Genomic DNA, 14,279 nt, shown 5'->3' on the forward strand with positions numbered 1-14,279 from the left:
AATACTATACTGCTGAGATGAGCAGGTCTGGAAAATTCCTGAAGTTTGTGGAAGATAACTTCTTGTCACGAGTACTCAGGGAGACAGCTAGGGAAGATGCCCTCCTAGACTTGTTATTTGTGAATAGAGAAGGACTCATGGGACATGTTATGGTAGGTGGCTGTCTTGGCCACAGTGATCACAAAATGGCCGAGTTTAAAATTTTCAGTGTAATGAGAAAAAAGGACAGCAGAGTTGCTACCCTGGATTTCAAGAGAGCAAACTTTAAGCTATTCAGGGAGCTAGTTAGCAGTGTCCCCATGGAATCTGCTTTTGAGGGCTTAGGAGTCCATGAGTGCTGGTCAGTCTTTAAGAACCATATTTAGAAGCACGGGAGCAGGCAATCCCATTGTGTCGAAAGTCAAGCGAGCAGGGCAGAAGACCAATTTGGCTGAACAGGGAACTCCTCTTGGAACTTAGGAGGAAAGAGAAATGGTATGATCTCTGGAAGTAAGGTCAGGCTTCGCAGGAAGATTACAGAGCCATGGTTCGCATATGCAGGGAGAAGACACAAAAGGCCAAAGTTCAATTAGAGTTGAAACTGGCCAGTGTTGTGTCAGACAACAAGAAAGGCTTTTTTAAGTACATTAATAGCAAGAGGAGGTCTAAGGAAAACATTGGACTGATACTTGTTGAAGATGGTCACCTGACAGGGATGAAGAAAAAGTAGAGGCATTCAATGCTTTTTTTGCCTCAGTCTTTAATAATACTGATAGATCTTGGGCTGCCCAGTCCCTTGAGTCAGAGGACTATGACTGCGGGAACAGTGACTTTCCATTTGTGGACAATGAAATTGTAACGGACCATTTGTATCAGCTGAATGTTCACAAGTCCATGGGGCCTGATGGAATTCATCCCAGAATACTGAAGGAGCTAGCGGATGTTACAGCAGGACCCCTCTTGATCATCTACCAAAGGTCTTGGGAGTCTGGGGAGGTCCTTGCTGTCCCTTCATTGGACACCCCATATTTTCTTTATTATGAAAAATCATTACAAGATATAATAATAAATAGTTACTCCATCTAAGCCTCTACAAATTATTCATTATTTCTGTGGATTTTTATGGAGATCTTCCACAGTTGTATGTTTTTGAAGCCAAAAATTTATGGTCTGTTTAATCCCTCCTTGCATTTCACTGGAATGCCATACCACTAATAAGCCTTGTCACCTTCTCTGGACTGTTCACAGTGAGTCTGAGAACTCTTGTCTGTGTACTAATGGCCAACTGAGAGCTCGTGATTAGGTGTAAGTGTAGGTGTAGCATGTTTGCCTTTCCCAGGTGTATTACTGTGTACTTGGCACCATTTTAGTTCATCTATCACTTTATCGCAGAGTCATTCATTATTGAAAACATCATTCTTTATAGTTTCAGTCTTCAATATCCTGAATAAAATGCTTGGTCTTAGTGTCCTAATTCCCAAACTGCTGAGGAGACTTGGTTTTGCATTTTGGACATTTTGCAGTATAAAATATAAACCCAAGTCTTTTCCATTTACAATCTAATGTAGCTAATTTTACATTTCATAATATTTTTGTTTTCCTGTAACCAGTTCATATTTCTTTGTATTGAACTAAAAAAAAATTGTTATGAATCGTCCCTAAGATATTTTTAGTCCTTCTGTTTGGATGAAACAGAAATGTTAATAAAGAGGCAGTGTGGATTTACAGTGGTCCATCAGTGCCCAGACAAGATGCTTTAACTCTTACATGTTCTTCTAAAGAGCTTTTGCTTTTTGTTTTGCCAGCGACTTGCCTGTCAGCAAGCAAAGTCTTGATGTTATGCATTTGAACTAAGATAAAAAAATCAAAACTAAGCCTTTGTGGATGGAAGGTTGTTACCTATTATAAACTCAATTGCATGGAGAATGCAAACTGAATAATAGTGTATAACAAACTGTTATTCAATACTTTGTGAAACAACTAAGAATAGTGGTCTAAGTGGACTAAGAAAAGCTGTATTTTACAATGACATTTATATCAGCCTTTAATTAAGGACCACTAGCAATCTCGAATAATTTTAGAGGGTTTTTTTAGTTTCACTGTCATTAATTATTGCAAACTTTCTTCTTGAACACCCTTGCTGTTTGTGCATTACTGCTTGCAGAGAATAAGACTTCAAAAACTACACTACTGCTTCAAAAACTATAGTACTGTGTTCCACCATTGGATGCTGTATATCATGCTTAGGTTTTCTTTTTTAAGGTATAATAAAATTTTATTTTATACGGTGTCATTATATTCAGGAATCTCACCTCTTCTCTCACTGTATTTTAATTTTTAGTAAGATCTGGGTTCACTTAGAACTATTCTCAGGCTCCTGTGAAGATAGATTGCCGTGTATTTCCTATTGCAAAATTGTTTCAGAAATGGTTCAGAAGTGAGTTATATTTTCATTTTATGATTCTTTCTGTAGGTTCCAAATTGCTTCACTCATAGACAATGTCAGTTCTGTTCTTTTTCCCATAACTAGAGTCAACTGAGATCAGTATAAAACTTCTCATTGATTTGATGGGTTTTGATTGCTTTGACTTCTAAAATAATTTCTTTAGGACATGAAAAATCAGATAATTTTGGGAAAATTGGAAAATTTCCAATTTTTAGAATTTGGAAAATGGATTCATTGCTCTGGTGACCAGCTAAATTGAGCAAACACTGCCTAATTGTTTCTCACTTGTCATGTATGAACTATATGAACTGAATCAGGAATGCTATATTTCTTAAACTGAAACACAGAAGAGTAAGACTGACTTCTGTTAATATTTTTGGCTTCCAGCTTTACTGTGAGTATCCAAGATGTTCCACAGGCAATATTGATGGTTATAGGTCTGTTCTGCCAGAATGAATTAAAGGGAATTACTGCTAGACCCCTCCTTTTTCTTCATGAGAGAAGGATAATGCTGGCTCCACAGCATTTGTTGCCCTCTCTGGAATCCTGTTGAATTAGAGTTTTTCCATCCGTTGACAATAAGAAGGACAATAAGGACAATAAGAAGGACAATAAGAAGGGCTTCTTCAAGTACATCAGTAGCAAAAAGAAAACTAAGGAAAATGCGGGCCTGCTGCTAAATGAGGTGGGTACCCTGGTGACAGAAGATGCAGAGAAGGTGGAGTTACTGAATGCCTTCTTTGTTTCAGCCTTTACTGCTAAGGCCAGAGCTCAGGAATCCCAGACCCTGGAGGTAGGAGAGAGAGCCTGGAGTAAGGAAGATTCTCCCTCGATTGCGGAGGATTGGGTTAGAGAGTTGTGTTCTCCTCTATCCCCCCAGTTGCGGGGAATGACGAGGGGGTAAATAGGAGGAGCCAGCAGATCAATGCCTGGCTTTGAGCCTGGTGCTGCCGGCAGGACTTTGGGTTCTTTGACCATGGCCTGATTTACAAGATGCCAGGCCTGCTGGTAACGGATGAGAATAGCTTATCTTGCAGGGGGAAAAGGGTTCTAGGACAAGAGTTATCTGGGCTCATTGAGAGGGCTTTAAACTAGATCTGAAGGGGGGTGGGGATGGTACTGGGCCTTCTGGTGAGGTGCCTGGGTGTAGTTGCTCAGCACTTGTGGGGGACCGTGCCAGTATTTCTGAGAGCCAGAAGGCACACCACACCTCAAGGGTGAAAACTACACACATGACTCCCTCTCTGAAATGCTTATACACCAATGCACGCAGCATGGGGAATAAGCAGGAAGAGCTGGAGATCTGTGTGCGGTTGCAGGGCCACGATCTCATTGCAATTACTGAGATGTGGTGGGACAGCTCACATGACTGGAATGCTGTCATGGATGGCTATGTCCTTTTCAGGAAAGACAGGCCAGCAAGGCAAGGTGGTGGAGTTGCTCTTTATGTGAGGGAGCATCTGGAATGTATTGAGCTCTCCCTGGGGGGGGATGAAGAGAGAGTTGAGAGCTTGTGGGTAAGGATTAAGGGGCAGGCAAATATGAGGGACACTGTTGTGGGTGTTTATTACAGGCCACCTGATCAGGATGGGGAAGCTGATGAGGCCTTCTACAGACAGCTGAAGGTAGCCTCACAATCACAGGCCTTGCTTCTCATGGGGGACTTCAATCACCCTGATATCTGCTGGGAAGGCTACACAGCCAGGCATGTACAGTCCAGGAGGCTCCTCCAGTGCATTGATGATAACTTTTTGACACAGGTGGTACAGGAGCCAACAAGGCGAGGAGCACTCCTGGACCTGGTACTGACAAACACAGAGGGACTGGTGGAGGACATTAAGGTTGGGGGCTTCCTGAGCTGTCATGATCATGAGAAGATAGAGTTCAGGATCGGGGGCAGTATTCACAAAACAACAAGTAAAATCACAACCTTGGACTTCAGGAGGGCTAACTTTGACCTCTTCAAGAAACTGCTTGGAGAGATCCCGTGGGATAGAGCTCTGGAAGGCAAAGGGGCTCAAGAGAGCTGGTTGATATTCAAAGACCACTTTCTCCAAGCTCAGGATTGGTGCATCCCTAAGAGAAAGAAATTGGGCAAGGGATGCAGGAGACCTGCATGGTTGAGCAGGGAGCTTCTGAAAAAGCTCAAGTGGAAGAATTAAGTTTACAGTAAGTGGAAGAAGGGACTGACCCCTTGGGAAGATTACAAGAATGCCATCAGAGTATGCAGGGATGAAACGAGGAAAGCCAAGGCCTCCTTGGAATTAAACCTGGCAAGGGATGTCAAGGTCAACAGGAAGGGCTTCTACAAGTATATTGGAGGCAAAAGGAAAACTAGAGAAAATGTGGGCTCACTGTTGAATGAGACAGGAGCCATGGTGACAGAGGATGCAGAGAAGGCAGAGTTACTGAATGCCTTCTTTGCTTCAGTCTTTACTGCTCGGCCCAGCCCTCAAGAGTCCCAAGCATTGGGGAAAGTAACAGGGAAAGTCTGGATGAAGGAAGACTTCCCCTGGGTTGAGGAGGATCAAGTGAGAGATCATTTAGGTCAATTAGATATCCACAAGTCCATGGGTCCCGATGGGATGCACCCGAGAGTGTTGAGGGAGCTGGGGGAAGTCATTGCTCCATCATCTCTCCATCATCTTTGAAAGGTCCTGGAGAACAGGCGAGGTGCCTGAGTGCCAATGTCACTCCAGTCTTCAAAAAAGGCAAGAAGGAGGACCCGGGGAACTACAGGCCAGTCAGCCTCACCTCCATCCCTGGAAAGATGATGGAACAGCTTGTTCTGGGCATCATCTCAAGGCACGTGGAGGAAAAGAAAGCTATCAGAAGTACTCAACATGGATTCACCAAGGGGAAATCATGTCTGACTAATCTGATAGCCTTCTACGATGGCATGACTAGATGGATAGATGAGGGGAGGGCGGTAGATGTTGTCTGCCTTGACTTCAGCAAGGCATTTGACACTGTCTCCCACAGCATCCTCATAGGGAAGCTTAGGAAGTGTGGATTAGATGAATGGACAGTAAGGTGGATAGACAACTGGTTGAAAGACAGAGCTCAGAGGGTCGTGATTAGGGGCACAGAGTCTAGTTGGAGGTCAGTGATGAGTGGTGTTCCCCAGGGGTCAGTACTGGGTCCAGTCCTGTTCAATGTCCTGGATGAGGGGATAGAGTGCACCCTCAGCAAGTTTGCCGATGACACAAAGCTGGGAGGGGTGGCTGACACACCGGAAGGCTGTGCCGCCATACAGAGAGACCTGGACAGGCTGGAGAGTTGGGTGGAGAGAAACCTTATAAAATTCAATAAGGGCAAGTGTAGGGTGCTGCACCTGGGGAGGAATAACCCCATGCACCAGTACAGGTTGGGGGCTGACCTGCTGGAGAGCAGCTCTGTGGAAAGAGACCTGGGAGTCCTGGTGGACAACAGGATGACCATGAGCCAGCAATGTGCCCTTGTGGCCAAGAAGGCCAGTGGCATCCTGGGGTGCATCAAGAAGAGTGTGGCCAGCAGGTCGAGGGAGGTCATCCTCCCCCTCTACTCTGCCTTGGTGAGGCTGCACCTGGAGTACTGTGTCCAGTTCTGGGCTCCCCGGTTCAAGAGGGAGAGGGAACTGCTGGAGAGGGTGCAGCAAAGGGCTACCAAGATGATTAGGGGATTGGAACACCTCTCTTATGAGGAAAGGCTGAGGGATTTGGGCCTCTTCAGTCCGGAAAAAAGATGGCTGAGGGGGGATCTTATCAACGCTTATAAATACTTAAAGGGTGGGTGTCAGGAGGATGGGGCCAGGCTCTTTTCAGTGGTGCCTGGCAACAGGACAAGAGGTGACAGGCACAAACTTGAACATAGGAAGTTCCACCTAAACATGAGGAGGACCTTCTTTCCTTTGAGGGTGGCAGGGCACTGGAACAGGTTGCCCAGAGAGGTTGTGGAGTCTCCTTCTCTGCAGACATTCAAAACCCGCCTGGATGCATTCCTATTCAGCCTGCTCTAGGTGACCCTGCTCTGGCAGGGGGGTTGGACTAAATGATCTCCAGAGGTCCCTTCCAACCCCTACAATTCTGTTATTCTTGTAAATTATTATAAACCTTTGTGGCTGATATGAGACAGCACCTGGGACCTTGTAGTAAGTTATAGCATTTTTTCCACTGTAGACTTGTCAGCGAGTAGATGGGAGAAGACTGGAACTACATACAGACTTCATACAGTATGGCTCCTGCTTCCACTTAAGGATGGTGAGTACTCATTTTTTTTTAAAATGCTTCCTTCACTCTCCAGTCGTGACAGGAACTGCCCACATGGCTACTGTTTGTCTGTTCTACCACTTCCTACTTTTGGTCACATAATTCATTTGTTTACAATTACTACGGCTACGATGACTGCTATGGGAACTATTAATAAACTGTCACAAGAAAAGAAAATAAAAGAGAGACAAGACATCTTGCACTAAACTTTAGGAAGGTAAAACATTTTAGTCTTCAGCTCACTGCAGGACCAGATTCCATTCCTCTTTCTCAGTGAGTTAAGGCACAGGACTGATTAAGGAGAAAAAAGCTAGCAGAAAGAATCAGACTATCAGAATTTACCCCATAAGCTTAAGTTACCCACTTCTGAAGAGCTCTTTTCAACTCTCACTATACTGTTGACTGGAAAAACCTTAGTTTTAAATTAGCCACTATCATGGTTTTTGCAAGTTACATGGATCATACAAGTATATTTGTACCAGACAATTCTTGGTGTATTTAGTTTCATAAAACTCCTGTACAAACACTCCAGTGAGCTGGGCAAGCATTTTGCAGAGGGGAGATTGAGATATAGAAAGAGTAAAGTATGAGACTCATGGCTGAGTGCATACAGTGTAATGCAATGCAGTCAACAGCAAAGGCACGATACCACTTTATGCATGCTCCTAGCCATGGCAAACATGAATTAAATGCATTACCTTATGTCCTGGTTTCGGTGAGGACAGGGTTAATTTTCACAAGAAGCTGGGATGGGACACAGACAGAATGACTGACCTCAACTAGCCAAAGGACAGTGCTCAGTATATAGCTGGGGGAGCTGTCTGGGGAGTTGGCGGGGGGTAGAAATCACTGCTCGGGAGTGGGCTGGGCATTTCGGGTTCCAGTCGGTGAGCAGTTAAATTGTGCATTAATCGTTTTTGTATATTCTTTTATCAGTATTATTGTTGTTGTTTTCCTCTTTCCTTTGCTGTTCTGTTAAATTGCCTTTATCTCAACCCATGAGTTTTGCCTTTTTCTTACGATTCTCCTCCCCATCACACCAGGAGGGGGAGGAGTGAATGAGTGGCCACGTGGTACTTAGTTGCCGACCGTGACTAAACCACGACACCTTATACTTCAGAAATGTTACATGAGCGACATCATGGTATCTTAAAGCCTAAGTTAAAAGTCACGGAACCCAAATCTATTACAGGAATACTTCATCACTACTGTGTTTGGTCTCAGGAGGCTTAAAACAAACTGTATATGTTATTTTCCTCATGAAAAAATTTGATAGCAACTTAGCAGGTTGTGTCTGTTGCTTGGATAGCTTGGATAGAATAGGCCTCACTGGCTTTATTTTTTTAATAAATTATGTAGAAGTGGTAAACCCTCCCAAGAAGGGTCAACATCCTTATTAAGTTATGTTCACAGAAATCCTAATTGAAGAAGAGAAGGGTGCAGATTAGGTCTGAGTAAGAAGGCAGTTTACGGACAGGGCACCACATTCTTATGAGCTTTGAAAACTGGAAGGCAGGACCCTTCTGAGGGCCCCCAGTATCTCAGTGAAAAATCTTAAGGGTGTCCAAGCTGTAATAGGATACTTCAACTTCCAGAATGGGAAAGTCTGGAGGCTGTGATACGTGAAAGGGAGATCTTTAGGTGAGTAGACTAGAGGTTCTTTGACATCAGTGTGACAGCAGGGAAAGTACCTAAACTCCAAAAGTCTCCAAAAGAGTTTGCAATGTATCATCTCTCTTGGATACAAATCCAGTGGGTGTTTTTTTTTTAATCTGCCAAGCAGAAAAGCAAGAAATGGCAACTTTTTTTCTTCTCATAACCATTTTCAAGAAATCTTTATCTGGCTCGCAGAATAAGCAGCACAGGAGTATCACACAAAGCTATTTCTAGAAGCATAATTTGCAACTGCTGAGAATACCTGTTTTTTTAGTATACTATTTAGTAGTAGGTCTCAGTCATCGGTCTTGGAAAGAAGATACAATTATAAACTAAAGAAAGAATGCAATTTTACTACTCGCTACCACCATGAACGATAGTTAGCAATGAAATTATGAAATAAGGAGTCACAGAATTGCTTGTGAATGCAGTTCAATCCCTCTTTGATTTCCCCAGTATTTCTCCAGAATGTCAAATCAAACTGCCCAAACAGATGTTTTCGTCATGATTTATTTCATGAAGAGGAACTAATGTTGCAAGAATAAGATACCATACAGAAGTCTAGACTCATAGAATCATAGAATATCTCAAGTTGGAAGGGACCCATAAGGATCATTGAGTCCAACTCCCTGCTCCTCGCAGGACTACCTAAAACTAAACCATATGATTAAATGCGTTGTCCAAACGCTCCTTGAACTCTGACAGGCTTAGTGCCGTGACCACTTCCCTGGGGAGCCTTTTCCAGAGACCAACCATCCTCTCAGTAAAGAACCTTTTCCTAATGTCCAATCTCGACTTCCTCTCTGACACTTTCCTTGTATCCTATCACTGGTCACCAGAGAAAGAACATCAGCACCTCCCTCTCCACTGGCCCCCTTGAGGAAGTTGTAAACTACAATGAGGTCACCCCTCAACCTTCTCTTCTCTAAGCTGAACAAACCAAGTAACCTCAGCCACTCCTCGTAAATCTTGCCCTCAAGACCTTTCACCATCTTGGTCACCTTCCTCTGGGCACACTCTAATAGTTTGTTGTCCTTCTTATATTGAGGCACCCAAAACTGCACACAGTACTCGAGGTGGGGCCACACCACTGCAGTGTATGCACCCCAGGACATGGTTGGCCCTTTTGGCTGCCAGGGCACACTGTTGCCTCATATTCAACTTGCCATCAACCCAAACCCCCAGATCTCTTTCCGCGGGTCTGCTCTCCAGCCTCTCATCCCCCAATTTGTACATATAACCAGGATTACCCTGTCCCAGGTGGAGAATCTGGCACTTGCTCTTGTTAAATTTCATATGGTTGGTGATTGCCCAGCAATCTAGTCTATCCAGATCTCTTTGTAAGGCCTCTCTACCCTTGAGGGAGTCCATAGCTCCTCCTAATTTAGTATCATTGGCAAACTTACTTAATGTACATTCGACTCCTGCATCCAGATCATTTACAAAAACATTAAGGAGCACTGACCCTAAAATTCATCCCTGGGGAACCCCACTGGTGACTGGCCATCAGCCTGATGTAACCCCATTTACTATAACCCTTTGACCCATCAGCCAATTGCTCACCCAGTGTATTATGGACTTGTCTAGCTGTGTGCTGGACAGTTTATCCAGAAGGATGCTGTGAGAGAGAGTATCAAAAGTTTTACTAAAATCCAAAACCCCCACATCTACTGGCTTCCCTTGGTCAACTAGATGGGTAACCTTGTCACAAAAGGAAATTAAGCTAGTTAAGCAGGACTTTCCCCTCGTGAACCCATGCTGGCTATGACCAATGGCTGTATTGTCTCTCAAGTGTTTTCTGATAACTCCCAGAATAACCTTCTCCATAATTTTACCAGGCACTGAAGTGAGACTGACAGGCCTGTAATTACTAGGGGCTTCCTTCTTACCCTTCTTGAAAATTGGGACAACATTTGCCAGCTTCCAGTCAACTGGGACCTCTCAGGACTCCCAAGACCATTGAAAAATAATGGAGAGAGGTCCCGCAATGACATCAGCCAGCTCTTTCAGTACCATGGGATGAATACCATTGGGCCCCAGAGATTTATGCGCATCCAGATGGAGCAGCAAATCTCAAACAACAGAGTTTATATTAGTATCTTTGTAAACAGGAGTCTAAGGTGACCCTGCTCTGGCAGGGGGGTTGGACTAGATGATCTCCAGAGGTCCCTTCCAACCCTATGATTCTATGATTCTAAACTCAGGATTTATGTATAAGACTTAGGCAGGCTATTTATTCCACATACAATTATAATATGCTGTTAGCAAAAAAAAACCAAAAACAAAAAAGAGCAAAACTGGTTGAGAAAGTAGTATAGGAAAGTAGTATAAGGAAGTATATATACTACTACTATAAGTAGTATAAGGAAAATCAGGACAGGCTTGGTGCCGTGACAACTTCCCCAGTATCAATAGCTTTCCTAAAATCCAAACCCACCACATCTACTGACTTCCCTTGGTCAACTAGATGGGTGACTTTATCATAAAAGGAAATTAACATGATTTGCCTAACATTATACAACATGTCACAGGATTAATTTTCCACATTCTATATCTATAAGTTGCTTTGGGCAAAATTTGGCTTTTCACCAGTTGAATCTGTTCATATCCTGATGCTGTGTTTTTCCTGACTTAAGTACGGGAGTGGCTTAGAGACTATTTCTGATTCAGTTGTTTCTTTGAATATTATCCTTTTTTCATTATAGGTAATTTCAAGCAACTGCACCTGCAACTTGGCCATTAATTGTGACCTCTACTTGTGTTTTGTTTTATTATTTAAGTCACTTTGTGTGCCTTGGTTTTTATCTTGGTGAGGGGATGGACCATGTTCCTTACTACTTGCTTTTAACATTGTCACTATTCATTGGAGTCCATTGATAGCTGAAATCAAGAGCATCATATGTACATCTGAGGTTAGTTAAGAGGCATCCACACATGGAAATTCCAGCTATCTGCACTTTGTCAATTCTTTCTATAGTTTGTGTAGTGGTAAATACTATGAACATGTTGAAACAGTCTGGGGACAAAACCTTGTGTCTCTGAGCCTGCCCAAAGGAAAGTCAGCTGTGTCTCCTGCAGTTGTTGATGTTGTAGTCTGTTATTGAAAGGCTGCATCAGAGGCGGGGAAGTTTCTGTATCTTCCAGAATCCATGAAAGAGTCATGTCATGATTGAAATTAGAAAAGGGAGTGAATATAAACAAAGATGCTTTTCTTCTTTGAGATAATCCTTCTATACTCAGCCTTCTAAATTGTTTTGCTATACAGCCTTCTTTTGTGTAAGAAAATTCAGTCTTTTTCTTTGTGTTTGTACAGAATGTTGCACACAAAATCCTTGTCTGTGATTAAGATTCATTTTTACTGAATCAGTGTTACTCTCATTAACAGTTTGGACAAGTATTATCATCTAATGCACAGTGCATTGTACTGGTATTCATGACTGGGATCTTTGCTTGATTCTATTATTGATCTGCTGTATAATCTTTGGCAAGCCAGCAGAACTCTCTGTTTCACTGTTTCTATATTCCCTTTCTCTTTCCCCAGCTTGATTTATGTTAGTAAATTTTTCAGGGTGGGATATTTTCTTACTGTTTGTGCAATGTGCAGCAAAAATGGGTCTCAGATCTTGACTGGACTTTTTATGCTCTGCTATACTTTACCAGATAAAGATATTTGAAAGAAATGCATAGAATTTAATCCTAGTTTACTTGCATTTAAAAGTAGTGGTCCCTATACAACTAAATTCCAAGCTTCTAAACTTTTGGGGGAAATTTTGTGAAAGGAGATGCGGCATGTCTGTTAAACTGAGCTATAAGCAAAATTGTGCAAAATATTTGCAAATATCCCTTGGACAATTTCTCTAGCTTTAATATTTGTCACAAATGTTATGTTCCAACAATGCTTTTTATAAAGACTGGTCATGAATCATTTTTGTGAATCTGATTTCAGGAAATACATTGTTTAATTAAGAAAAGGTACCTCATTCTGATGCCCTTATATTCAGTGAATAACTGTCTTCCTAACTGAAACATGCAGATAAAACTTGTGGGCCAGTTTTAAGGACTGGATTTTCACTTTCATTATGATCTTGATGTAACAGCTCAAAAAACGTTAATTAATGCTGGTGCAAATACTGCAGTCTTTGCCTATTTCATGAAAAATTGAATTTTCAGATTATACTTTTTAGGGACAATGCATATTTTAAAATAATTATGTGAAGCAAATTGTTTATGTCAAATGCTTCAAGTTATAATGAATTAAGAAGGTATAAAATATTTTGAACTCCTATAACTGCAGCAAATTCAAAACAGAAATGGAGCAAAATTGTCAGCCTTGTGTTTGTATAAGAATTCAGGCTAGGTCATAAAATAATCCAAATGGGAATTTCATGTATTTCTTTGGTTGTTTATGCTGCCTCCCATATAGTATGCCTTAATTTTGCCTTTGACTTTGTAAGAGATACTGATTGGGATTGCTGACTTAGGAGTTCTCCCATTTGAAAGACTGTAGAGAATAAAGACCAGCATAGAGTATGCAGTTGGATTCGTGTCTAAGCCACAAAAAGATTATGAATACAGATATTCATATAATCATATTTTCCTATAAACTGTAAAAGATTAAAGGTATGCAAATAACCTCTGTTTTCTCCCAAGCAGATGTTAGTACATGCCTGGTAACATACACATCAGAAGATAGAATCTCATGGAGAAAACTGCATGCTTGCTTGAGCCACATGCAATAATCGCATGTCATAAGGCAAATGAAAGTAAAAACCTCTGAAAATAATTCTGCATTGTTTCTTTCATGAAAGTACCAAAACAGGCTATAGAGAAATGTGACTGGGTGGACTTCACCTTTTATAGTTTATTTTCCCAAGAGTCTGTGAATAACCATCAGACTTGTTTACCTGTATAGTAAAACACTTTCTCAATTTATCTGTCACTTTCATAACAGCTCATAGCTTCTATAATTATTTTTATTGTTCTAATTTATTTTATATTGAAAAAAATTGTGAAGGAATGCAATCATGCCTAGCCTATTTCTAACACCTCAGAGACCATATATTCTGATATTGTCATAACCAGTTATATTGAGCACACTTACATAAATACAAATGGAAACCCAGAACATCATATCTGGGAGACACTGTCATGCCTGCAAACAGCAAAAATATTTATTCAGATCATTTACAGTCGGAAGAAGTAATATTACCAACATGCAAGACCCTGGAGGAATCTTATGGTTACAGCTTTGCCAAACAAAATACAAGGAAATAAGAGATTTGGGTCACGGATGCTGAGAGTGGTCTTAGGACTGACTTGAGAAGCATAAGACTTTTATCCAATGAATTATCCTATAACGTGTAAAAAAAACCAAACCAAACAGTAGTGTCTATAAAATTGCACAATAGTATCCCTACTGTGGGAAATTGGGAAAAGCATCTTTTAGTTTCTGTGTATATTAATTCAAACCTTTTGTTATATTGTCTCTAAAACAGCAATAGCAGTGGTATCTCTTTCTGCAGGTTATAACGCTTCTGTTCTAGCATATGAAATGTTCATTTTTTTATGATTTGGTGCGTGCATCTTTATCAAATTATTTAAAAGAAAACTTCAGAACAAAGAAACTGTTTCTTTTCTTACCTGTGACTAAACTGGATACAATTAGTGGCAGGACCAACATTTGCAGCATTCTCATGAGTAGTTCTCCTGGAAATGAAAAGTACTTGACTTCTCGATAGCTCATCTTATATGATCGGAGAGAAAATCCAAGGATTATACCTGAAGAGAGGGAAAGGATATCATGACTTACTCTTCTAAAGTAGTGGTAACATGAATATCTGTATAGTAATTACTTGATATATCTGATTGTAACATGCAGTTTTTACTATGCCCCAGATTGCTACTGAAGCCAGTAAATTACTTTTTACTGTAACAGATTCAGAAGGTTATTT

General features: G+C 41.5%; 1 protein-coding gene across 1 annotated transcript in view; it reads right to left on the minus strand.

Moving 5' to 3' along the window:
• LOC141735604 (excitatory amino acid transporter 1-like) overlaps window positions 1-14,279 on the minus strand; it is a 60,503-nt gene that overhangs the window by 30,793 nt on the left and 15,431 nt on the right. The window contains exon 3 of the mRNA XM_074568663.1: window positions 13,969-14,106. Within this exon, the coding sequence (XP_074424764.1) occupies window positions 13,969-14,106 (138 nt within the window). The remainder of the gene's footprint in view (window positions 1-13,968; window positions 14,107-14,279) is intronic.

Source organism: Larus michahellis, chromosome W (genome assembly GCF_964199755.1).
Source record: "Larus michahellis chromosome W, bLarMic1.1, whole genome shotgun sequence".
Taxonomy (NCBI): Eukaryota; Metazoa; Chordata; class Aves; order Charadriiformes; family Laridae; genus Larus; species Larus michahellis.